Here is a 26588-nt window from a genome sequence, read left to right on the forward strand (position 1 = left end):
TCTCATTAACCCCCCCCCCCTGCTGACCTCATTAACCCAGAGCTCCTTCATTAACCTCATTAACCCCATCAATCTCATTAACCCTGCTGATGTCACTAACCCAGAGCTCCTTCATTAACCTCTGACCTCGTTAACCTCTGACCTCATTAACCCTGCTGACCTCATTAAGCTCTGATCTCATTAACTCCGCTGACCTCGTTAACCCAGAACTCCATTAACCCCACTGACCTCATTAACCTCTGACCTCATTAACCTCTGACCTCATTCATCTCCACCTTGGCATCCTCCAGCACCCAAGGAGCCTTAATGAGCCCCCCACCAATTAATGAGCATTAACGAGCCTCCCCATCCCCTAATGAGCCTCTGCAGGTCCCTAACGAGTCTTAATGAGCTGCCCATAATTAATGAGCCTCTGCAGGTCCCTAATGAGCCTTAACGAGTCCCCACCACCGAAACAAGGCCAACATTGGGGTCCCCCCCTGCTGACCCTAGGGACCCCCCAGCTTCTCCACCATTCTAATGAGGCTAATGAGCTAACGAGCCAAATTAGCTTAATGAGACTAATGAGCCTAACAAGCCCTAATGAGCCCTAATAAGACTAATGAGCCTTAATGAGGCCCCTGCCACCTGCTGCCCTCACCTGCTGACCCCTGGGGACCCCCCAAGGGTCTTCCACCATACTAACGAGCCTTAACGAGCTCTAATGAGCCTAATGAGCTCTAATGAGGCCCTGCCCACCCTGCTGACCCCACACCTGGGTCCCCCTCACCTGGGCACCCTCACCTGGGCACCCCTGACCTGCTGCCCCTCACCTGCTGACCCTGGGGACCCCCAAGCTTCTCCACCATTCTAATGAGCCCCTAATGAGACTAATGAGCATTAATGAGCTCTAATAAGCCCTAATGAGGCCCTGCCACCTGCTGACCGCACACCTGGGCACCCTCACCTGCTGACCCTGGGGGACCCCCAAGCTTCTCCCACCATTTTAACAAGGCCTAATGAGCCCAACGAGCCTTAATAAGGCTGATGAGCCTAACGAGCCCAAGGAGTTTTAGTGAGCTCTAAGGAGCCTAACGAGCACTTATAAGCTCTAATGACCCCTAATGAGGTCCTGCCACCTGCTGACCCCTCACCTGGGCACCCTCACCTGGGCACCCTCACCTGCTCACCCCTCACCTGGGCACCCTCACCTGGGCACTGTCACCTGCTGCCCCCTAACCTGGGCACTGTCACCTGCTGCCCCTCACCTTTGCACGTTCACCCGCCGCCCCCTCACCTGCTCACCCCTCACCTGGGCACTGTCACCTGCTCACCCCTCACCTGCTCACCCTCACCTGCTCGCCCCTCACCTGCTGCCCCTCACCTTGGCACGTTCACCTGCCGCCCCCTCACCTGCTGCCCCGCCCCGCTCGCGGCCCCGTCCGTCCCGTCCCTCCCTCTGTCCCTCGGTCCCCGTGTCCCTCCCTAGGGCCCCACTGACTTGCCGGGGTCCTGCCCGCGGGCGGCGGGCTGCGCCCGGGGCCGCCCGTAGAGCACGACGGCGGCGAGCACCATGGCGGTGCCGGCCAGGAAGGGCGCGCGCGGCCGGAAGCCGAACAGGTGCGCGGAGGCGGCCGTGGAGGCCAGGATGGAGAGCGCCGTGGCGAAGCCCTTGAGGATGTTGTCGGCGTAGCGCACCACCACGGCCACCAGCAGCCCCCCGGCCGCCTGGTTCACCACCACGGCCCACACGGCGCCGTTGTAGCCGTAGAAGAAGCCGAGCGCGGCCACGGCGGGGCCCTCGGCGGCCAGCATGGCGCCCAGCCCCACGGCCGTGCCCACGGCGCCCAGCTGCACGTTGCGCAGCCAGATGGAGCCGCCCGAGCGCTTCAGCAGCCGCTCGAAGTAGACGCCGGCGAAGCCCGAGGACAGGCAGGAGGCGGCCACGGCCGCCAGCCCCACGGCGTAGCTCTGGGGCGGCCCCTCGGGGCCCGCGGACGGCGGCAGCGCCCCCGGCGCCGGCACGGCCCGAGCCTGCTCCGCCTGCACCAGCGCCACCCCCGCGAAGAGCAGCGCCAGCGAGAGCCACTGCAGCCGCGACAGCGCCGTGCCCAGCAGCAGCACCGAGAACAGCGCCGTGGTCAGGATCTTCAGCTGGTACGTCACCTGCGGGGACAGCAATGGGGACAGTCACCTACAGGGACGGGGACATGGGGACGGGATCTTCAGCTGGTACGTCACCTGCAGGGAGAGCAATGGGGACAAAGGGACAGTCACCTACAGGGACAGGGACAGGGACAGGGACAGGATCTTCAGCTGGTACGTCACCTGCGGGGACAGGGACAAAGGGACAGTCACCTACAGGGACAGGGACAGGATCTGCAGCTGGTACGTCACCTGCGGGGACAGGGACAAAGGAACAGTCACCTACAGGGACAGGGACAGGATCTGCAGCTGGTACGTCACCTGCGGGGAGAACAATGGGGACAAAGGGACAGTCAGCTGGGGACAGGGACAGGGACATGGGGACAAGGACAGTCAGTGGGGACAGGGACAGGATCTCCAGCTGGTACGTCACCTGTGGGGACAGGGGGACAGGGACAGGGTGAGGTGGGGACAGGGACATGGGGACAGAGAAAGTCAGTTGGGGACAAAGACAGTTACTGGGGACAGGATCTTCAGCTGGTACGTCACCTGCGGGGACAGGGACAAGGGGACAGTCACCTACAAGGGACAGGGACGTGGGGACAGGGACAGGATCTTCAGCTGGTACGTCACCTGCGGGGACAGGGACAAAGGAACAGTCACCTACAGGGACAGGGACATGGGGACAGGGACAGGATCTTCAGCTGGTACGTCACCTGCGGGGATGGGGACAGGGTCAGCTGGGGACAGGGGGACAGGAACAATCACTGGGGACAGGGACAGGATGTTCAGCTGGTGTGTCACCTGTGGGGACAGGGACAGGGTCAGGTGGGGACAGCAGAGACAGGGACAGGGACAGGGTCAGTCACCTGGGGACAGGATCTTCAGCTGGTACATCACCTGGGGACAGCAGGGACAGGGGGACAGTCACCTGTGGGACAGTGGGGACGGGGATGTAGGGACAGCGTCACCTGGGGACAGAGACACCTGGGGACAGGGACACCTACAGGACAGGGATTGGGACAGGGTCACCTGTGAGACAGCGGGGACAGGGACATGGGGACAGTCACCTACAGGGACAGGGACAGCTGGTGACAGCAGGGACAGGGTCACCTGCAGGATGGGGACACAGTGACACATGGGGACAGAGACACCTGTGGGGCCAGGAACACCTGTGGGGACAGAGACAGGATCTGCAGCTGGCACGACACCTGTGGGACAGCAGGGACACCTGGGGACAGCGATGAGAACAGGGTCACCTGTGGGACACGGACACAGGTGTGGGAACAGGGACACGGGCACAGGGACACAGACACTGTCACCAGCAAGGACATCAGGGACAGGGACCCTGGACACTGTCACAGGGACACGGGCACAGGGACACCGAGGCTGTCACAGGGACATGGGCACAGGGACACCGAGGCTGTCACAGGGACCCCGTGATTGTCACAAGGACACAAGGACAGGGACAGGGTGACTGTCAGAGGGACACAATGACAGGGACACCGTGGCTGTCACAGAGACATGGGGACAAGGACATGGTGACTGTCACAGGGACATGGGCACAGGGACACCGTGGCTGTCACAGGGACGTGGGCACAGGGACACTAACTGTCACAGGGGCACGAGGACAGGGACACCGTGAGTGTCACAGAGACATGGGGACAAGGACATGGTGATTGTCACAGGGGCACGGGCACAGGGACACCGTGGCTGTCACAAGGACCCGAGGAGTGGGACATGGGGATAAGGACACTCTGGCTGTCACAGAGGCACGAGGACAGGGACACTGTGACTGTCACAGGGACATGGGCATAGGGACACTGTGACTGTCACACACACACAGGCACAGGGACACCGTGAGTGTCACAGGGACACAAGCATAGGGACACAATGACAGGGACACCATGCCTGTCACAGAGACATGGGGACAAGGACACGGTGACTGTCACAGGACAAGGGCACAGGGACACCGAGGCTGTCACAGGGACATGGTGACAAGGACACGTGGCTGTCACAAAAACACGGGCACAGGGACACAGTGACAGTCCCCAAGCTCATCACCTCCCCATGTGTGCCAGCCGTCCCCATGTGCCAGCTGTCCCTGTGTGCCACCTCCCTCCGTGTGCCACCTCCCTCCGTGTGCCACCTCCCCGCGTGTCCCCTGTCCCCGTGTGTCACCTGGAAGGTGGCGGCGGGCAGGTTGGAGATGGCCACGTACTGCAGGTTGTTCTGCAGGGTGTAGATGAGCGAGGGGACAGCCAGGCGCAGCGTGTCCCCAAACTGTCCCACCACGGCCTCGTGCAGCGTCACCGCCGTCTGCCGGACACTGCCTGGGGGGACAGGGCTCAGGACAGGGACACTGCGTCCCTGCCACCCCCCGTGAGCCTCCCGTGTCCCCTGGTGTCCCCCGGGGCTCTGCCATTTGTCACTGCATCCCTCCACTGTCCCCAATGCCCCCAGTGTCCCCAATGTCCCCAGTGTCCCTGCTGTCCCCAATGTCCCCAGTGTCCCCTGTGTCCTCACTGTGTGACCCCTGCCAAGTCCCCTCCTGGTCCCTCGTGTCCCCTTTGTGTCCCCCCCCTGTGCTCACCTCAGAGCTGGAGGATGGCACGGTGCCAGGTGTGGCCCTGTCCCCCCATGTCCCCAGTGTCCCCAATATCCCCAGTGTCCCCAATGTCCCCAGTGTCCCCATGTCCCCAGCTCACCATGGTGCTGGATGAGCAGCAGCAGCAGGCACAGCCCCAGTGTCCCCAGTGTCCCCAATGTCCCCAGTGTCCCCATGTCCCCAGTGTCCCTGCTGTCCCCAGTGTCCCCAGTGTCCCCAGTGTCCCTACCCCGGTGCTGGATCAGCAGCAGCAGCAGGCACAGCCCCAATGTCCCCAATGCCCCCACTGTCCCCACTGTCCCCAGTGTCCCTACCCCTGTGCTGGATGAGCAGCAGCAGCAGGCACAGCCCCAGTATCCCCAATGTCCCCAGTGTCCCCATGTCCCCAGTGTCCCCAATGTCCCCATGTCCCCAGTATCCCCAATGTCCCCAGTGTCCCCAGCTCACCGCGGTGCTGGATGAGCAGCAGCAGCAGGCACAGTGTCCCCAGTGTCCCTGCCGTCCCCAGTGTCCCTGCTCTCCCGAATTCCCCCAGTGTCCCTGCTGTCCCCAATGTCCCCAATGTGCCTGCTGTCCCCACGTCCCCAGTGTCCCTGCTGTCCCCAGTGTCCCCAGCTCACCAGGGTGCTGGATGAGCAGCAGCAGCAGGCACAGCCCCAGTGTCCCCAGTGTCCCCAGTGTCCCCAGTGTCCCTGCTGTCCCCAGTGTCCCCACCCCGGTGCTGGATCAGCAGCAGCAGCAGGCACAGCCCCGCTGTCCCCAATGTCCCCAGTGTCCCCAGTGTCCCCAGCTCACCCCTGTGCTGGATGAGCAGCAGCAGCAGGCACAGCCCCAGTGTCCCCAGTGTCCCCAGTGTCCCCAGTGTCCCCAGCTCACCCCGGTGCTGGATCAGCAGCAGCAGCAGGCACAGCCCCAATGTCCCCAGTGTCCCCAGTGTCCCCAGTGTCCCCACTGTTCCTACCCCTGTGCTGGATCAGCAGCAGCAGCAGGCACAGCCCCGCTGTCCCCAATGTCCCCAGTGTCCCCAGTGTCCCCAGTGTCCCTACCCCGGTGCTGGATCAGCAGCAGCAGCAGGCACAGCCCCAGTATCCCCAATGTCCCCATGTCCCCAGTGTCCCTGCTGTCCCCAGTGTCCCCAGTGTCCCCAGTGTCCCTACCCCGGTGCTGGATGAGCAGCAGCAGCAGGCACAGCCCCGCTGTCCCCAGTGTCCCCATGTCCCCAGTGTCCCCACTGTCCCTACCCCGGTGCTGGATCAGCAGCAGCAGCAGGCACAGCCCCGCTGTCCCCAATGTCCCCAGTGTCCCCAATGTCCCCAGTGTCCCTGCTGTCCCCAGTGTCCCCAGCTCACCCCGGTGCTGGATCAGCAGCAGCAGCAGGCACAGCCCCGCTGTCCCCAGTGTCCCCAGTGTCCCCAGTGTCCCCAGTGTCCCTACCCCGGTGCTGGATGAGCAGCAGCAGCAGGCAGGCGCTGCCCTTCATGGCCTCGGCCATCACCACGGCCGTGGTGGGCAGGAAGCGCTCCCCGGGCAGGGTGCGCACGTAGCGGATGCTGAGCACCAGCGACGCGTTCTGCAGCACCAGCACGCCCAGGCTGGCGTACTTCACCTTGCGGGACACTGCGGGGACATTGGGGGGTCACGGAGGGCTGGGGACACCGGGCTGAGCCACCCTGAGCCCCCCTGAGTTCCAGTGTCACCCCCGGTGTGACCCCCAGCACGCCCAGGCTGGCGTGCTTCACCTGCGGGACACTGCGGGGACAGGGACAGGGACGGGTCACTGAGGGCTGGGGACACCGGGATGAGCCACCCTGATAACCCCCAGGCACTGCAGGATGGGAACTTCACACTGTGGGGACACCTGGCTGTCACTGAGGGAGAGGGGGACACCGGGATGGCACCCCGGGCTGGGAATGTCACACTGTGGGGACACCTGGCTGTCACTGAGGGAGAGGGGGACACCGGGCTGAGACCCCCTGAGACCCCAGTGTGACCCCCCAGACACCCCCGGGCTGGCGTGCTTCACCTGCGGGACACTGCGGGGACAGGGACAGGTCACGGAGGGACAGAGGGACACCGGGCTGAGCCCCCTGATAACCCCCAGCACGCCCAGGCTGGCGTGCTTCACCTTGCGGGACACTGCGGGGACAGGGACGGGTCACCAGGGGGTGGGGACACTGAGCTGAGCCCCCCCAGGCACTACAGGATGGCAATTTCACACTGCAGAGACACTGCAGGGACACCTGGCTGTCACTGAGGGGTGGGGACCCCGCTGTGACCCTCCAGGTACAGCCCAGGCTGGTGTCCTTCACCTTCTGGGACATTGTGGGGACATTGGGGGGTCACTGAGGGGTGGGGACACCGGGCTGAGCCCCCTGACCCCCCCAGGATGGGAACTTCACGCACCGGGACACTGTGGGGGGACAGGGGGACACCGGGCTGAGCCCCCCAGGATGGGAACTTCACACACCAGGACACTGTGGGGACACCTGGCTGTCACTGAGGGGCAGGGGCACACCGGGCTGGGCCCCCCCAGGATGGGAATGTCACACTGTGGGGACACCTGGCTGGCACCCCGGGATGAGAATGTCACACTGTGGGCACACCGGGCTGGCACCCCGGGATGGGAATGTCACACTGTGGGCACACCGGGCTGTCCCTGAGGGGCAGGGGCACACCGGGCTGAGCCCCCCCAGGCACCCCGGGCTGGGAATGTCACACTGTGGGGACACCGGGCTGGCACTCCGGGCTGGGAATGTCACACTGTGGGGACACCTGGCTGTCACTGAGGGGCAGGGGCACACCGGGCTGGGCCCCCCCAGGCACCCCGGGATGGGAGCTGCCCCCGCCGGGACCCCGGGGCTCACCTGGGGTCCCCCCCTCACACCCCCCGGATCTGCCCCGCAGCCCCGCCCGCCCACGACCCCCGTGCCAGGCCTGCCCCAAAGCCCCCAGAACCGCCCCCAGACCCCCAGGGCACCCCCAAACCCCCCAACACCCCCGGCCCAGCCCCCCAGATCCCCGGGACCTCAAAACCGCCCCCAGAGCACCCCCCGATCCCCGGGACCCCCCAGATCTCCGGGACCCCCAAAACCGCCCCCAGTCCCCCCGGACCCCCCTGCCCTGCCCCATTCCCCCTCCGCAGAGCACCCCCCGATCCCCGGGACCCCCCAGATCTCCGCGATCCCCAAAACCGCCCCCAGTCCCCCGATCCCCCCGGACCCCCCTGCCCTGCCCTGCCCCATTCCCCCCCCCAGCCCCCCTCACCCCGCAGCCCCCCAGCGCCCCCCACCCCCCCAGCCGGATCCCCCGCCCCGCAGCCCCTCCCCGGCCCTGCCCGGGCCCCGCCGCCCCTCGGCCGCCCCCCGCCCGTGCCCCCTCACCCGTTGCGGGCCCCGCGGAGTCTCCGGAGCCGCCCCCGTCCGCCGCCCCCGGGGCCGCCATGGTGGCACCTGCACTGCACTTCCGCTTCCGGCCACGCCGCGGGCCCGCCCACCGAGAGGAGAGGCTCCGCCCACAGAGGGTCCGGCCAATCCCCGCGCACTTTCGCGCGGCGTTCCGCCCCCTCAGCCAGTCCGACCAATCAGCGCTCGCCTCGCGCGCTTCCCGCCGCCGACTCGCGCTGTTTCCTCCTCTCTCCCCGTAAGCCGCGCCTCCTTCTCCCACAGACCAATCGCCGCTCTCCTCACCTCTCACACCCCCCTTAGGCCCCGCCCAGCACTCGCACCACCTCCTTCCTCTCCAACCCCACCAATCCCCGCCCGCGTCCCTCACGCCTCGCCCAATCAGCGCCGGCCGTCGGCAGCCCCGCAGCCAATCGGCGGAGCCGCCGCTCGGCGGGCCCGTTCATTCCAAGATGGCGGCGGTGGCGGGCGGGTCGCGGCGCTGGGACCCGGCGGCGCTGGGGCTGGACCCGGGCTGGCGCCTCACGGCCTACGGCGAGCTGCGCGGCTGAGGCTGCAAAGTCCCGCAGGAGACGCTGCTCAAGCTCCTGGCGGGACTGGAAGGGCAGCGCCCGGGAGGAGGAGGCGGAGGGGAAGGGCAGGAAGCGGAGAGCGGCGGGGCCCCGGCACTGGGTGAGAGTGGGGAGAGCCCGGGAGGGCTGAGGGGGCTCTGGGGGGAGAGCGGGGGTGCGGCTGAGGGAGCCCGAGGGGCTCGGGGAGCCTTCGGACCGGGAGGCTTGGGGGAGCCAGGAGGGCTCGGGGCGGGCTCTGAGGGGTTTGGGGGAGCCCTCAGAGGGGGCGCTGAAGAGTTTGGGGAGCCTGGAGGGTTCCGGGCGGGATCGGCGGCGCTGAGGGGCTTTGCGGGGCTCAGGGGGAGCCAGGAGGAGGCAGGAGGGCTCCGGGAGGGCTCGGGGGCACTGAGGGGCTTGGGGGTGCTCAGGAGGGCTCAGGGCGGGTTCGGGGGCACTGAGCGGTTTGCGGGGAGCCCTCAGAGGGAGCGCTGAGGGGTTTGGGGGGCTCAGGGGGAACCAAGAGGGCTCCGGGTGGGCTCGGAGGCGCTGAGGGGTTTGGGGGGAGCCTTCGGAGGGGGCTCTGATGGGTTTGTGGGGGCTCAGGAGGGCTCGGGGCGGGCTCAGGGACACGGCGGGGGCGCTGAGGGTTCTCAGGGGTTTGATGGAGCCCTCGGAGGGGGCGCTGAGGGGTTTGGGGGGCTCAGGGGGAGCCAGGCGGGCTCAGGACCATGGTGGGGACACTGAGGGGCTCTGGGTGGGCTCGGGGGCGCTGAGGGGTTTGGGGGAGCCCTCGGAGGGGGCGCTGAGGGGTTTGGGGAGCTCAGGGGGAACCAGGAGGGCACCGGGTGGGCTCGGGTCCTCTGAGGGGTTTGGGGGAGCCCTCGGAGGGGGCGCTCAGGGGTTTTGAGGGGCTCAGGGGGAACCAGAAGCGCTCGGGGCCGCTCAGGGGCTTGGGGGAGCCCTCAGAGGGGGCGCTGAGGGGTTTGGGGGGGGCTCAGGAGGGCCAGGGGAGCTCAGGGCCCATGGCGGGGGAGCTCAGGGGTTTGGAGGGGCTCTGGGTGGGCTCTGGGGGGCTCGGGGGCACTGAGGGGCTTTGGGGGAGCCCTCACAGGGACAGAGCGGGGGTGCTCGGGCACGTGGCGGGGACACGGGGCAAAGGTGGCCTGGCGAGAGCGGGAGGGGGCAAAGGGCGCGGGGGAGGGAGGGGAGGGGCCGGGGGAGGGCGGGGAGGGGAGGGCCCCGGGGAGGGGAGGGGAAGGGCCCCGGGGAGGGGCGCGGCCCCCCCGAATCCGGGTCCCCCTCCCGGCAGGATCCGCGTTCCGTCCCCACCCGGCTCTGCCCCGGGTGCCCCGTGCCCGGCGGGGGCTGTGCTGCCAGCTGGGGCTCCGGGCCCACCTCGTGCCCCCCGGTGGGCTTTGTGCTACCCCCTGATGGCTCAGTGCCCCCCACTGGTGCCCCCCGTGATGAGCTCGGTGCCCCCCTTGTGCCCCCTGGTGAGCTCCCCCCCGGTCCCGAGCACTCAGTGCCCTCCATGATGGGCTCGGTGCCCCCCTGAGCGCGTGGTGCCCCCCTTGTGCCCCTTGGTGAGCTCCCCCCTGGTCCCGAGCACTCAGTGCCCCCCGTGATGGGCTCTGTGCCCTCCTCATGTCCCCTGTGATGGGCTTGGTGCCCTCCTTGTGCCCCCCAGAAGTGCTTGGTGCGCTGCTAGTGCCCCCGTGATGGGTTTGGTGCCCACCCCGAGGGCCCAGTGCCCCCTTCATGCCCCCCCCGCGATGGCTCAGTGCCCCCCTTGTGCCCCACCTGAGCTCTCGGTGCCCCCCTGATGGCTCGGTGCCCCTCTTGTGCCTCCCATGATGGGCTCAGTGCCCCCCCTGAGCACATGGTGCCCCCCTTGTGCCCCTCCTGATGGTTCAGTGTCCCCCACTGGTGCCCCCCATGATGGGCTCAGTGCCCCCCTGAGCGCGTGGTGCCCCCCTGGTGCCCCCCCTGTGGGCTCAGTGCCCCCCCTGAGCTGTCAGTGCCCCCCCGATGGCTCAGTGCCCCCCTTGTGCCCGCCATGATGGGCTCAGTGCCCCTATTGTGCCCCCACTGATGGCTCAGTGCCCCCCTGGTGCCCCCCTCTGAGGGCTCAGTGCCCCCCTGAGTGCTTGGTGCCCACCTTGTGTCCCCCATGACAGGCTTGGTGTCTCCCCTAAGAACTCCATGCCCCCCCTTGTGCCCCCCTGAGGGCTCTGTGCCCCCCCCAAGGGCTCGGTGCCCCCCTGAGCTCAGTGCCCGCTGTGCCCGCAGGCATCGGCCTGGACTCGTGTGTGATCCCGCTGAGGCACGGGGGGCTCTCGCTGGTGCAGACCACCGACTTCTTCTACCCCATCATCGACGACCCCTACATGATGGTACCCCAAAAACCCCAGAGAGATAGACTGCACCCCAAAAACCCCCTGGGACCACAGAGATAGACTGCACCCCAAAAACCCCAGAGAGAGCCTGCACCCCAAAAACCCCAGAGAGACAGCCCTGCACCCCAAAAACCCCCAGAGAGACAGCCCTGCACCCCAAAACCCCAGAGAGACAGCCCTGCACCCCAAAAACCGCCCTGGGACCCCCAAAACACCTCTGGGACCCCAGGGATAGCCCCTGCACCCCAAAACCCCCCTGGGACCACAGAAATACCCCTGCACCCCAAAAAACCCCTCTGGGACCCCAAAAACACCTTCTGGGATCCCTCTGGGACCCTACAGATACCTCCTGCACCCCAAAAACCCCTCTGGGACCCCACAAATACCCCCTGCACCCCAGAAACCCCTCTGGGACCCCCCCAGACCCCATCAGGACGCTTGGGAAACCCCAAATCCCACCTGGGGACCCCAAATCCCCTGTGGATACCCCAAATCCCACCTGGAGACCCCAAATCCCCTGGGGATACCCCAAATCCCACCTGGGGACCCCAAATCCCACCTGGGGACCCCAAATCCCACCTGGGGACCCCAAAAATCCCCTTTGGACCTCCCCAAATTTGATTTCAAGACCCCCCCAAACTCCACCTTGGACCCCCTCAAACCCCACCTGGGTCCCCCCAAACACCATTGGGGTCCCCCCAGTCCTGTCCTGGGTACCCCAAATCCTGCTTTGGGACCCCCAAGCACCATTGGGGTCCCCCCAGTCCTGTCCTGGGTACCCCCAAACACCATCGGGGTCCCCCAATCCTGTCCTGGGTCCCTCCAGATCCCGCCTTGGGCCCCCCAAACACCATCGGGGTCCCCCAATCCTCTTCCCAACCCCCCCAAACCCATCAAGGTCCTTCAATCCTGTTCTGGGCTCCCCCAGATCCCACCTGGGGCTCCCCAAACCCCATTTTGGGCCCCCCAATCCAGTCCCAGACCCCCCAAACCCCATTTTGAACCCCCCAGTCCTGTTCTGGACTCCCCCAAATCCCACCTGGGGCCCCTTTATCCTGTCCTGGACACCTCCAATCCCATTTTGGGCCCCCCAGTCCTGTCCCCAAACCCCCCAAACACCATCAACGTCTCCCAATCCTATCCTGGGCCCCCCCAAATCCCATTTTGGGCCCCCCAAACACCATTGGGGTCCCCCAGTCCTGCCCCAGACCCCCCCAGTCCCATTTTGGGCCCCCCAATCCCATTTTGGGCCCCCCAATCCTCTCCCAGACCCACATAAATACCATTGGGATTCCCCAATCCTGTCCCAGAGCCCCCAATCCCATTTTGGGCCCCCTAATCCTGTCCTGGACCCCCCCAAATCCCATGTTGGTCCCCCCCAAACCTCTTTTTGGGGCCCCCAATCCCATTTTGGGTGCTCCAATCCCATTTTGGGCCCCCCCAGTTCCCATTTTGGGCCCCCCAGTCCCATCCCTGACTGCCCCAAACCCCATTTTGGGCTCCCAGTCCTCTCCTGGATCCCCCAAACACCATCAGGGTCCCCCAGTGCTGTCCCAGACACCCCCAAATCCCATTTTGGGCCCTCCAAATCCCATTTTGGGTGCTCCACTCCCATTTTGGGCCCCCCAATCCTGCCCCAGACCCCCCCCAGTCCCATTTTGGGCCCCCCAATCCCATTTTGGGCCCCCCAGTTCTCTCCCAGATCCCCCTAAATACCATTGGGATTCCCCAATCCTGTCCCAGATTCCCCCAATCCCATTTTGGACCCCCTAATCCTGCCCCAGACGCCCCCAGCCCCATGTTGGACCCCCCCAAACCTCATTTTGGGCCCCCCAATCCCATTTTGGGTGCTCCAATCCCATTTTGGGGCCCCCCAGTCCCATTTTGGCCCCCCCAATCCCATTTTGGATACTCCAATCCCATTTTGGGTCCCAATCCAATCCTGTCCTGCACCCCTCAAATCCCATTCTGGGCCCCCAGTCCTGTCCTGGGCCCCCCAAATCCTATTTTGGGCCCTCCAGTCCTTTCCCAGACCCCCCCCAAATCCCACCTAGGGCCCCCCAAACCCCATTTTGGGCCCCCAAAATCCCACCTTGGGCCCACAGTCCTGTCCTGGACCCTTCAAATCCCATTCTGGGCCCCCCAATCCTGTCCCCAACCCCCCCAAACTCCATCAGGATCCCCCAGTCCTGTCCTGGGCCCCCCAAACACCATTTTGAGCCCCCCAGTCCAGTCCCAGACCCCCCAAACCCCATTTTGAGCCCCCCAATCCAGTCCCAGACCCCCCAGATCCCATTTTGACCCCCCAATCCAGTCCCAGACCCCCCAAACCCCATTTTGAGCCCCCCAAATCCAGTCCCAGACCCCCCAAACCCCATTTTGAGCCCCCCAATCCAGTCCCAGACCCCCCAAACCCCATTTTGAGCCCCCCAAATCCAGTCCCAGACCCCCCAGATCCCATTTTGAGCCCCCCAATCCTGTCCCAGACCCCCCAAACCCCATTCTGGGCCCCCCAATCCCATTCTGGGCCCCCCAAATCCCATTCTGGGCCCCCCCAACCCCCCTGTCCGTTGCAGGGCCGCATCGCCTGCGCCAACGTGCTGAGTGACCTGTACGCCATGGGGGTGACAGAGTGTGACAACGTCCTGATGCTGCTGAGCGTCAGCCAGCGCATGAGCGACGAGGTGACAGTGACACGGGGACATGGGGGTGACAGGGGGTGACAGGGGACACACCCTGGGTGTGACAATGTCCTGGTGCTGCTGAGCGTCAGCCAGCGCATGAGCGACGAGGTGACAGGGACATGGGGACATGGGGGTGACAGGGGACACACCCTGGGTGTGACAATGTCCTGGTGCTGCTGAGCGTCAGCCAGTGCATGAGTGACAAGGTGACAGGGACAGGGACATGGGGGTGACAGGGGACACAACCTGGGTGTGACGATGTCCTGATGCTGCTGAGCGTCAGCCAGTGCATGAGTGAGGAGGTGACAGTGACACGGGGACAGGGGGTGACAGAGTGTGACAGTGTCCTGATGCTGCTGAGCGATGAGGTGACAGTGACAGGGGGACATGGGTGGGGGACACAGAGACATAGCCCAGGTGTGACAATGTCCTGGTGATGCTGAGTGACGTGGTGACAGGGACAGGGGGACATGGGGGGGACACAGCCTGAGTGTGACAGTGTCCTGGTGCTGCTGAGCGTCAGCCAGCGCATGAGCGACAAGGTGACAGTGACAGGGGGACACAGGGACGTAGCCCAGGTGTGACAATGTCCTGGTGCTGCTGAGCGATGAGGTGACAGTGACAGGGGGACATGGGGGTGACACAGGGACATAGCCCAGGTGTGACAATGTCCTGGTGCTGCTGAGTGACGAGATGACAGGGACAGGGGGACACAGGGACATGGAGGGTGACGGGGACACTGAGGGCAGCGTTGGGACAGTGAGGGAGTGACAGGGACACAGAAGGTGATGGGACAGTGAGGGGGTGACAGGGACACTGTGGCGGTGACAGTGACATGGGGGTGACAGGGACGTTGTGGGGTGACAGGGACATTGCGGGGGACAAGGACACTGTGGAGGTCACAGGGGACACTGAGGCTGTGACAGTGACCCGGGAGTGACAGTGACCCCAGGGGTGACAGTGACCCAGGGTGGTTTCAGGGCACACAGGGGGTGACAGTGACACAGGGGGTGACAGTGACCCCAGGGGTGGCAGTGACCTTGGGGTGGTTTCAGGGGACACAGGGGGTGACAGTGACACAGGGGGTGACAGTGACACAGGGGTGACAGTGACACAGGGTGGTTTCAGGGCACACAGGGGGTGACAGTGACACAGGGGGTGACAGTGACACAGGGGGTGACAGTGACCCCAGGGGTGACAGTGACCCAGGGTGGTTTCAGGGCACACAGGGGGTGACAGTGACACAGGGGTGACAGTGACCCGGGGGTGGCAGTGACCTGGGGGTGGTTTCAGGTGACACAGGGGGTGACAGTGACACAGGGGTGGTTTTGGGGAACACAGGCAGTGACAGTGACACAGGGGTGACAGTGACACAGGGTGATTTCAGGGCACACAGAGGGTGACAGTGACACAGGGGTGACAGTGACCCAGGGTGGTTTCAGGGGACATAGGCGGTAACAGTGACCCCAGGGGTGACAGTGACCCAGGGTGGTTTCAGGGAACACACAGGGTGACAGTGACACAGGGGTGACAGTGACCCAGGGTGGTTTCAGGGAACACACAGGGTGACAGTGACACAGGGGTGACAGTGACACAGGGTGGTTTCAGGGGACACAGAGGGTGACAATGACCTGGGAGTGGTTTGAGGGGACACCGCGGGGGTGTCAGTGACCCCAGGGTGACAGTGACCCCAGGGTGACAGTGACGCAGTGGGGGTTTCAGGGCACACGGGGTGATGGTGACACGGGGTGACAGTGCCCTGGGGGTGACAGTGACACAGTGGGGGTTTCAGGGCACGCGGGGTGACAGTGACACGGGGTGACAGTGATACAGGGGTGGTTTCAGGGCACATGGGGTGACAGTGACACGGGGTGACAGTGCCCTGGGGGTGACAGTGACACAGTGGGGGTTTCAGGGCACACGGGTGACAGTGCCGTTGGTGTCCCCCCAGGAGAGGGACAAGGTGATGCCGCTGATCATCCAGGGCTTCCGGGACGCGGCCGAGGACGGGGGGGACGTCGGTGACGGGGGGACAGACCGTGCTCAACCCCTGGGTGATCGTGGGGGGCGTGGCCACCGCCGTCTGCCAATCCAGCGAGTTCATCATGTGAGTCACGGCTGGGGCCACGGCCTGTCAGTCATGGTGTGGTGGGTGGGGCCATGGCCTGTCAATCATGGTGTGGTGGGTGGGGCCACGGCCTGTCAATCATGGTGTGATGGGTGGGGCCACGGCCTGTCAGTCATGGTGTGATGGGTGGGGCCATGGCCTGTCAATCATGGTGTGGTGGGTGGGGCCACGGCCTGTCAGTCATGGTGTGATGGGTGGGGCCACGGCCTGTCAGTCATGGTGTGATGGGTGGGGCCATGGCCTGTCAATCATGGTGTGGTGGGTGGGGCGATGGTGTGTCAGTCATGGTGTGATGGGTGGGGCCATGGCCTGTCAATCATGGTGTGGTGGGTGGGGCCATGGCATGTCAATCATTGTGTGGTGGGTGGGGCCATGGCCTGTCAGTCATGGTGTGATGGGTGGGGCCACGGCTTGTCAGTCGTGGTGTGATGGGTGGGGCCATGGCCTGTCAATCATGGTGTGGTGGGTGGGGCCATGGTGTGTCAGTCATGGTGTGATGGGTGGGGCCATGCCCTGTCAGTCATGGTGTGATGGGTGGGGCCATGGCCTGTCAATCATTGTGTGATGGGTGGGGCCATGGCCTGTCAATCATTGTGTGATGGGTGGGGCCATAGCTTGTCACTCATTGTGTGATGGGTGGGACCATGGTCTGTCAGTCATGGTGTGATGGGTGGGGCCACTGCCACATGTCAATCATGGTGTGGTGGGTGTGGCAATGCCTCCTGTCAATCATTGTGTGGTGGGTGGGGCAATGCCTCCTGTCAATCATGGTGTGGTGGGTGGGGCCACTACTGCCTGTCAATCATTGGTGTGGTGGGTAGGGTCATGGTCTGTCAATCCTTGCTGTGATGGGTGGTGTCACTGTCACCTGTCAATCATTGGTGTGGGTGGGGCCACAGCCACCTGTCAATCATTGCATGGTGGGTCGGGCCACTGTCTCTTGTCAGTCATGGTGTGGTGGGTGGGGCCAATGCCTCCTGTCATTGGAGTAGGCGGGGCCACTGCCTCCTGTCAATCATTTGTGGATGGGTGGGGCCACTATCTGTCAATCATTGGTGTGTTGATGGGGTCCACTGACTCCTGTCAATCATTGGTGTGATGGGTGGGGTCACTGCCTCTTGTCAATCATCATATGGTGGGTGGGGCCACTGCATCCTGTCGATCATTGTGTGGTGGGTGGGGCCAGTGCCACCTGTCAATCATTGATGTTTTGGGGACTTGGGGGCGGCGTTTGGGGTCAAGGGGTGGAGCTTGGAACATGGGGGTGGGGTTTGGGATATGGGATGGGGTTTGGGGACATGGGGGCGGGGTTTGGGACATGGGGAGGGGTTTGGGAACATGGGGGCGGGGTTTGGGACATGGGGAGGGGTTTGGGACATGGGGCGGGGTTTGGGGACATGGGGGCGGGGTTTGGGACATGGGGAGGGGTTTGGGACATGGGGCGGGGTTTGGGACATGGGGAGGGGTTTGGGAATGGGGCGGGGTTTGGGAATGGGGCGGGGTTTGGGACATGGGGCGGGGTTTGGGGACATGGGGGCGGGGTTTGGGAATGGGGCGGGGTTTGGGACATGGGGCGGGGTTTGGGGACATGGGGGCGGGGTTTGGGACATGGGGAGGGGTTTGGGACATGGGGAGGGGTTTGGGACATGGGGGCGGGGTTTGGGGACATGGGGGCGGGGTTTGGGGACATGGGGAGGGGTTTGAGGAGATGGGGTGGGATTTGAGAAGATCAGGGTGGGGTTTGGGACATGGAGCTGGGTTTGGGTACCTGGGGGCGGAGTTTTGGGACATTGGGCGGGGTTTAGGGGCATGAGGTCAGGTTTGGGGCATGGGGGCGGGGTTTGGGACATGGGGGCGGGCTTTGGGGACATGGGCTTTGGGGACATTGGGTGGGGTTTGGGGACATGGGGTGGCCCCAGGGCGTGTCCCACACTGACGCCATCCCTGCCCAGGCCGGACAGCGCCGTGCCCGGGGACGTGCTGGTGCTGACCAAGCCCTTGGGGACACACATGGCTGTCACCGCCCACCAGTGGCTGGACATGGTGAGTGACAGCGGGGACAGGGGGACAGGGCCAGCCCCGTGCCCCGGGGACACCGCAGACAGGTTTGGGCACACCCAGGTGTCCCCAAGGGGGGCACGATGGGACTGAAACCCCTGAGGTGTCCCCAGGGGAGCCCAAAGCCACCCCTGATGTCCCTGAGGGAGGGAGCTCTGCCCTGGGAGTCCCTGAGCCACCCCTGGTGTCCCCAAAGGGGCCCTGAGTGCTGCGGGGCTGTCCCCAGGGTGTCCCTGACCCTGTCCCCCGCTGTCCCCTGTCCCTGACTCTGTCCCCCGCTGTCCCCTGTCCCTGACTCTGTCCCCAGGGTGTCCCTGACCCTGTCCCCCGCTGTCCCCTGTCCCTGACTCTGTCCCCGGCTGTCCCTGACTCTGTCCCCAGGGTGTCCCTGACCCTGTCCCCTGCTGTCCCCTGACCCTGACTCTGTCCCCAGGGTGTCCCTGACCCTGACTCTGTCCCCAGGGTGTCCCTGACCCTGTCCCCTGCTGTCCCTTGTCCCTGACTCTGTCCCCAGGGTGTCCCTGACCCTGTCCCCTGTCCCTGACTCTGTCCCCAGGGTGTCCCTGACCCTGTCCCCTGCTGTCCCCTGTCCCTGACCCTGTCCCCATGGTGTCCCTGCTGTCCCTTCAGTGTCCCTGACCCTGTCTCCATGGTGTCCCTGCTGTCCCCATGGTGTCCCTGACGCTGTCCCCGCTGTCCCTGACACTGTCCCCGCTGTCCCTGCTGTCCCTGACGCTGTCCCCGCTGTCCCTGACACTGTCCCCGCTGTCCCTGACGCTGTCCCCGCTGTCCCTGACACTGTCCCCACTGTCCCCACTGTCCCCGCTGTCCCTGACGCTGTCCCCGCTGTCCCTGACACTGTCCCCGCTGTCCCCACTGTCCCTGACACTGTCCCTGACGCTGTCCCCGCTGTCCCCGCTGTCCCCGCTGTCCCTGACGCTGTCCCCACTGTCCCTGACGCTGTCCCTGACGCTGTCCCTGACGCTGTCCCTGACGCTGTCCCCACGCTGTCCCCGCTGTCACTGACGCTGTCCCCGCTGTCCCCGCTGTCCCCGCAGCCCGAGCGCTGGAACAAGATCAAGCTGGTGGTGACCCGTGAGGAGGTGGAGCTGGCGTACCAGGAGGCCGTGGCCAGCATGGCCACCCTGAACCGCACCGGTGAGGGACAGGGGACACCCGGGGGACACTGGGGGACACTGGGGACAAGGGACACCCCAAGGGGACACTGGGGACAGGGAACAGCCCAGGGCAACAAGGGGCATCCGGGGGACACTGGGGACACCCGAGGGGGACACTGGGGACAAGGGACACCCCAGAGGAACACTGGGACACTGGGGACACCCCGGGGGGACACCCAGGGGGACACTGGGGACACCCCAGAGGGACATTGGGGACACCGGGGACAAGAGTCACCCCAGGGGGACACTGGGACACTGGGGGGACACTGGGGACACCCCAGGGGGACACTGAGGGATAAAGGCCACCCCAGAGGGGCTCCCAAAGCCACCAGGGTGGCCCCAAAGTCATGAGGAGGTCTCTAAAGCCACCCCAGATGTCCCCAGAGCCAGAACTGTCTCTGTCCCCAGCAGCAGGGCTCATGCTGTCCCTGTCCCCTGAGCTGTCCCTGTCCCCCCGAGGTGGCACTGTCCCCTGAGCTGTCCCTGTCCCCCCCGAGGTGGCACTGTCCCCTGAGCTGTCCCTGTCCCCAGCTGCCAGCCTCATGCTGTCCCTTTCCCTGTCTCTGTCCCTGTCCCCAAGGGCAGGGCTGATGCTGTCCCTGTCCCCGTCCCCTGAGCTGTCCTGTCCCTGTTCCTGCTGACCCTTCCTGTCCCTGTCCCCTGAGCCCTCCTGTCCCTGTCCCCAGCAGCAGGACTCATCCTGTCCCTGTCCCCTGTCCCTGTCCCCAGCTGCCGGGCTCGTGCTGTCCCTGTCCCCTGAGCTGTCCCTGTCCCTGGTGACCCCTCCTGTCCCTGCCCCCCCGAGGTGGCATTGTCCCCTGAGCTGTTCCTGTCCCTTGTCCCTGCTGACCTGTTCCCTGTCCCCTCCCTGTCCCCAGTGGCAGAGGGCTGTCCCCTGACTTGTCCCTGTCCCCTGTCCCTGTCCCCAGCCGCCGGCCTCATGCTGTCCCTGTCCCCAGCCTCATGCTGTTCCTGTCCCCTGACCTGTCCCTGTCCCCTGACCTGTCCCTGTCCCCTGACCTGTCCCTGTCCCCAGCCGCTGGCCTCATGCTGTCCCCTGTCCCTGTCCCCTGACCTGTCCCCTGTCCCTGTCCCCAGCCGCCAGCCTCATGCTGTCCCTGTCCCTGTCCCCTGAGCTGTCCCTGTCCCCAGCCTCATGCTGTCCCTGTCCCTGTCCCTGTCCCCAGCCGCCGGCCTCATGCTGTCCCTGTCCCCTGAGCTGTCCCTGTCCCTGTCCCTGTCCCCAGCCTCATGCTGTCCCTGTCCCCTGACCTGTCCTTGTCCCTGTCCCCAGCCGCCAGCCTTATGCTGTCCCCTGTCCCTGTCCCCAGCCTCATGCTGTCCCTGTCCCCTGAGCTGTCCCTGTCCCTGTCCCCAGCCTCATGCTGTCCCTGTCCCCAGCCTCATGCTGTCCCCTGTCCCTGTCCCCTGTCCCTGTCCCTGTCCCCTGAACTGTCCCTGTCCCCAGCCTCATGCTGTCCCTGTCCCTGTCCCTGTCCCTGTCCCCAGCCTCATGCTGTCCCTGTCCCTGTCCCCAGCCTCATGCTGTCCCTGTCCCTGTCCCTGTCCCTGTCCCCAGCCTCATGCTGTCCCTGTCCCTGTCCCTGTCCCCAGCCTCATGCTGTCCCCTGTCCCTGTCCCCTGTCCCTGTCCCCTGAGCTGTCCCTGTCCCCAGCCTCATGCTGTCCCTGTCCCCAGCCTCATGCTGTCCCTGTCCCCAGCCTCATGCTGTCCCTGTCCCTGTCCCCTGTCCCTGTCCCCTGAGCTGTCCCTGTCCCTGTCCCCAGCCTCATGCTGTCCCTGTCCCCAGCCTCATGCTGTCCCTGTCCCTGTCCCCGGCCTCATGCTGTCCCTGTCCCCTGTCCCTGTCCCCAGCCGCCGGCCTGATGCGCGCCTTCGGGGCGCACGCAGCCACGGACGTGACGGGTTTCGGGGTGCTGGGGCACGCGCGGGCGCTGGCGGAGCAGCAGCGCCTGGACGTGGCCTTCGTCATCCACAACCTGCCCATCATCGCCGGCATGGCGGCCGTGAGCCGCGCCTGCGGGGGCCGGGGGGCGCTGCTGCAGGGCACGGCCCCCGAGACATCGGGTACGGCACTGGGGACACTGGGGACACTGGGAGTGGGACTGGGGACACAGGGAATGGCACTGGGGGCACTGGGAGTGGGACTGGGGACACTGGGAGTGGGATTGGGGACACTGGGAGTGGGACTGGGGACACTGGGAATGGGATTGGGGACACTGGGAATGGCACTGGGGACACTGGGAATGGGACACTGGGAATGGCATTGGGGGCACTGGGAATGGCACTGGGGACACTGGGAGCGGGACTGGGGACACTGGGAGTGGGACACTGGGGACACTGTGAATGACACTGGGGACACTGGGAATAGCTCTGGGGACACTGAGAATGGGACACTGGGGACACTGGGAATGGCACTGGGGACACTGGGAGTGGCACTGGGAATGGCACTGGGGACACTGGGAATGGCACTGGGGACACTGGGAATGACACTGGGAATGGCTCTGGGGACACTGGGAATGGCACTGGGGACACTGGGAGTGGGATTGGGGACACTGGGTATGGGATTGGGGACACTGGGAGTGGGACACTGGGGACACTGGGAATGGCACTGGGGACACTGGGAATGGCACTGGGGACACTGGGAATGGGACTGGGGACACTGGGAGTGGGACACTGGGGGCACTGGGAATGGCACTGGGGACACTGGGGACACTGGGAGTGGGACTGGGGACACTGAGAATGGGACTGGGGACACTGGGAATGGGATTGGGGACACTGGGAATGGCACTGGGGACACTGGGAATGGCACTGGGGACACTGGGAGTGGCACTGGGAGCACTGGGAACACTGGGAATGACACTGGGAATGGCTCTGGGGACACTGGGTGTGGGACACTGGGGACACTGGGAATGGCACTGGGGACACTGGGAATGGCTCTGGGGACACTGGGAGTGGCTCTGGGAATGGCACTGGGGACACTGGGAATGGCACTGGGAACACTGGGAATGGGAGTGGGGACACTGGGTGTGGGACACTGGGGACACTGGGGACACTGGGAATGGCTCTGGGGACACTGGGAATGGCTCTGGGGACACTGGGAATGGGAGTGGGGACACTGGGAATGGCACTGGGGACACTGGGAATGGCTCTGGGGACACTGGGAATGGCACTGGGGACACTGGGAATGGCACTGGGGGCACTGGGAGTGGGACTGGGGACACTGGGAGTGGGACTGGGGACACTGGGAGTGGGACACTGGGGACACTGGGAGTGGGATTGGGGACACTGGGAATGGGACTGGGGACACTGGGAGTGGGATTGGGGACACTGGGAATGGCACTGGGGACACTGGGAGTGGGATTGGGGACACTGGGGATGGCACTGGGGACACTGGGTGTGGGACACTGGGGACACTGGGGATGGCACTGGGGACACTGGGAATGGGATTGGGGACACTGGGAATGGCTCTGGGGACACTGGGAATGGGATTGGGGACACTGGGAATGGCTCTGGGGACACTGGGAATGGCACTGGGGACACTGGGAATGGGATTGGGGACACTGGGAATGGCACTGGGGACACTGGGAATGGGATTGGGGACACTGGGAATGGCACTGGGGACACTGGGAATGGGATTGGGGACACTGGGAATGGCACTGGGGACACTGGGAATGGCACTGGGGACACTGGGAATGGGATTGGGGACACTGGGAATGGCTCTGGGGACACTGGGAATGGCACTGGGGACACTGGGAATGGCACTGGGGACACTGGGAGTGGCACTGGGGACACTGGGAATGGGATTGGGGACACTGGGAATGGGAGTGGGACACTGGGAGTGGGACACTGGGAATGGGATTGGGGACACTGGGAATGGCACTGGGGACACTGCGTATGGCACTGGGGACACTGGGAATGGGATTGGGGACACTGGGAGTGGCACTGGAGGCCCTGCTGCAGGGGACAGCTAGGGGAGCCCCAAAAACAGGACTGGGAACCCCAAAATGGAGATTGGGAGCGCTGATAGTGGGGATTGGGGAGTGGGAAAATGGGATTGGGGAGCCCGGAAATGGGATTGGGGAGCCCGGAAATGGGGTGTTTGGGGGGTGTTGGTGTTTTGGGGTGTTTCTGGGTGGTCTTGGGGTCTTTCAGTGTATTTGGGGGTGTGTTTGGGGTATTTTTGGGGTGTGTTTGGGGTATTTTTGGGGTATTTTTAGGATGTTTTTGGGGTTTTTTTGGGGTGTGTTTGAGATGTTTTTGGGGTGACACCCCTCTGTTCCCTTAGGGGGGGCTGCTGGTGGTGCTGCCCCGGTTCTGGGGTGTTTTTGGGGTGTGTTTGGGATGGTTTTGGGGTGTGTTTGGGATGGTTTTGGGGTGACACCCCTCTGTTTCCTTAGGGGGGCTGCCCATGTTGCTGCCCCCTGCCCAGGCTGCCCAGTTCTGGGCTGTTTGCGCCATGTTCCAGGTGTTTCTGGGGTATTTTTGGGCTGTGTTCCGGGTGTTTTTGGGGTATTTTTGGGGTGTGTTCCGGATGTTTTTGGGGTATTTTTGGGGTGTGTTCTGGGTGTTTCTGGGGTATTTTTGGGCTGTGTTCCGGGTGTTTTTGGGGTATTTTTGGGCTGTGTTCCGGGTGTTTCTGGAGTAATTTTGGGGTGTGTTTCAGGTGTTTCTGGGGTATTTTTGGGGTGTGTTCCGGGTGTTTCTGGGGTATTTTTGGGGTGTGTTCCGGGTGTTTTTGGGGTATTTTTGGGGTGTGTTCCGGGTGTTTTTGGGGTATTTTTGGGGTGTGTTTCGGGTGGTTTTGGGGTATTTTTGGGGTGTGTTCCGGATGTTTTTGGGGTATTTTTGGGGTGTGTTCCGGGTGTTTTTGGGGTATTTTTGGGGTGTGTTCCGGGTGTTTTTGGGGTATTTTTGGGGTGTGTTTCAGGTGTTTCTGGGGTATTTTTGGGATATGTTTAGGATATTTTTGGGATGTTTTTGGGGTCACACACCCGTTTTTTCACAGGGGGTTTGTTGGTGGTCCTGCCCCATGCCCAGGCTGACCCGTTCTGGACTGTGTTTGGGATGTTTTTGGGGTATTTTTGGGCTGTGTTTAGGATGTTTTTGGGGTGACACTCTGTATATTTTGCAGGGGGTTTGCTGGTGGTGCTGCCCCGCGCCCAGGCCGCCCGTTCTGCGCGGAGCTGAAGGCGCCGGGGCGGGGCCGTGTTTAGGATATTTTTTAGGATATTTTTAGGATCTTTTTGGGGTATTTTTAGGATGTTTTTGGGGTATATTTGGGGTATTTTTAGGATGTTTTTGGGGTGACACTCTGTTCATTTTGCAGGCGGTTTGCTGGTGGTGCTGCCCCGCGCCCAGGCCGCCCGGTTCTGCGCGGAGCTGAAGGCGCCGGGGCGGGGCCCGGGGCTCCAGGCCTGGATCGTGGGCGTGGTGGAGAAGGGGCCCCGCGGCGCCCGGGTCATCGACAAACCCCGCGTGATCGAGGTGCCCCCACGAGGGGCCCCCAGAACCCCGAGAGCCCCGGCAGCCCCCCCCCGGAGCCCCCCCGGGGGCCCTGCTAGGGGACACCCCGAAAACGCCCAAAGGTGGGGCAGAGAGACCCCAGAGAGACCCCAAAGAAACCCAAAAACCCCCAAAAGGTGGGTCAGAGTCACATCACGGAGAGCCCAAAAATGCCCAAATTTGGGTCAGATCCATCCTGAGCCCCCTGCTAGGGAGAGACCCCAAAAATGCCCAAAGTTGGCTCAGAGAGACCCAAAAATCCCCGAAGGTGAGTCAGAGAGACCCCAAAAATCCCCAGAGTTGGGTCAGAGAGACCCCAAAAATCCCCTAAATTGGGTCAGAGAGGACCCCAAAGTTGGGTCAGAGTCACCGCAGAGAGACCCCAAAGAAAACCCCAAAGCTGGGTCAGATCCATCTCAAACCCCTGCTAGGGGAGAGACCCCAAAAATGCCCAGAGTTGGGTCAGAGAGACCCCAAAAATGCCCAGAGTTGGGTCAGAGAGACCCCAAAAATGCCCAGAGTTGGGTCAGAGAGACCCCATAAATCCCCTAAATTGGGGGAAATCCCAACCCCGACGCAGCTCCCGGTGAAGGGATCCCAAAGAAAACCCCAAAGCTGGGTCAGAGACCCCAAAGAAAACCCAAAAATCTCCAAAAATCCATCAACCCCTCCTCACCAAAACCCCATCTAAGCTGCCTCAAAATTCAGGTCAACCCCCCCCAGAAAATCCCATCAAAGTCCCCTCATTTGGATCCAGCCCCCCAAAATAATCCCATTAAAGTCCCCCGAAATTCAGGTCAATCCCTCTAAAAAGTCCCATTAAAGTTCCCCCAAATTGGTCAAACCCCCCAAAAAATCCCATTAAGGTCCCCCCAAATTGGCTCAAACACCCCCCAAAAAATCCCATTAAGGTCCCCCCAAATTGGTCAAACACCCAAAATAATCCCATTAAAGTACCCCCAGTTTGGGTCAAACCCCCCAAAAATCCCGTTAAAGTCTCCCCCAAAATTCAGGTCAACCCCTCCCCCCCCAAAAAATCCCATCAAAATCTCCCCAAATTGGTTCCAACCCCCCCAAAATCCTATTAAAGTCCCCCCAGTTTGGGTTAAACCCATAAAAAACCTAAATAAAGTCCCCCGAAATTCAGCTCAATGCCCCCAAAAAATCCCATTAAAGTTCCCCAAATTGGGTCAAACACCCCCCCAAAAAATCCCATTAAAGTCCCCCCAGTTTGAGTCAATCCCCCCTCAAAAAATCCCAGTAAAGTCCCCCCAGTTTAGGTCATACCCCCCAAAAAAAATCCCATTAAATCCCCTCATTTTGGGTCAGACCCCCAAAATAATCCATTAAAGTCCCCCCAAAATTCAGGTCAATGGCCCCCCAAAAAATCCCATTAAGGTCCCCCCAAATTGGGTCAAACCCCCAAAATAATCCCATCAAAGTTCCCCCAAATTCAGGTCAAACCCCCCAAAATCCCATCAAAGTCCCCTCAAATTGGGTCAAAGCCCCCCCCCAAAAATCCCATTAAAGTTCCCCAAATTGGGTCGAAGCCCCCAAAAAAAATCCCATTAAAGTCCCCCAGTTTGAGTCAATCCCCCCCCAAAAAATCCCATTAAAGTTCTCCAAATTCAGGTCAAACCCCCCAAAATAATCCCATTAAAGTCCCCCCATTTTGGGTCAAACCCCCCAAAATCCATCAAAGTCCCCCATTTTGGGTTAAAGCCCCCCCAAAAAATCCCATTAAAGTTCCCCCAAATTGGGTCGAACACCTCCAAAAAAAATCCATTAAGGTCCCCCCAAATTGGGTCAAACCCCCCCAAAAAATCCCATTCAATCCCTCATTTTGGGTCAAAACCCCCTCCAAGCCCCCCCATTTTGGCCAAACCCCCCCTTTCCAGGGCACCCAAAATCCCCTGGGGGCATCCCCCAGTGCT

At 63.4% G+C, this 26588-nt stretch overlaps 3 protein-coding genes across 3 annotated transcripts in view; 2 read left to right on the top strand and 1 right to left on the bottom strand.

Annotated features, from left to right (window-relative positions):
* PORCN (porcupine O-acyltransferase) overlaps positions 1-243 on the top strand; it is a 9188-nt gene extending 8945 nt beyond the window's left edge. The window contains exon 5 of the mRNA XM_063182378.1: positions 208-243. Within this exon, the coding sequence (XP_063038448.1) occupies positions 208-243 (36 nt within the window). The remainder of the gene's footprint in view (positions 1-207) is intronic.
* A 1194-nt stretch (positions 244-1437) lies between these two features.
* Positions 1438-8198, bottom strand: SLC35A2 (solute carrier family 35 member A2). Its single transcript, XM_063182368.1, has 4 exons — positions 8113-8198; positions 6167-6349; positions 4306-4457; positions 1438-2145 (listed from the first exon to the last, which is right to left on the bottom strand). Exons 1-4 carry the CDS (start codon positions 8171-8173, stop codon positions 1465-1467), a joined length of 1077 nt encoding a protein of 358 aa, XP_063038438.1. The 5' UTR covers positions 8174-8198; the 3' UTR covers positions 1438-1464.
* Positions 8199-8585: 387 nt separating this feature from the next.
* Positions 8586-24858, top strand: LOC134433553 (selenide, water dikinase 2-like). Its single transcript, XM_063182374.1, is given in 10 exon segments — positions 8586-8805; positions 10974-11077; positions 13657-13764; positions 15716-15772; positions 15774-15871; positions 17845-17935; positions 19009-19108; positions 21004-21216; positions 24479-24655; positions 24658-24858. Coding segments are annotated over 10 exon segments (1224 nt in total). The 3' UTR covers positions 24714-24858.
* Positions 24859-26588: the final 1730 nt, after the last annotated feature.

This window comes from Melospiza melodia, unplaced genomic scaffold (genome assembly GCF_035770615.1).
Source record: "Melospiza melodia melodia isolate bMelMel2 unplaced genomic scaffold, bMelMel2.pri scaffold_202, whole genome shotgun sequence".
NCBI lineage: Eukaryota > Metazoa > Chordata > Aves > Passeriformes > Passerellidae > Melospiza > Melospiza melodia.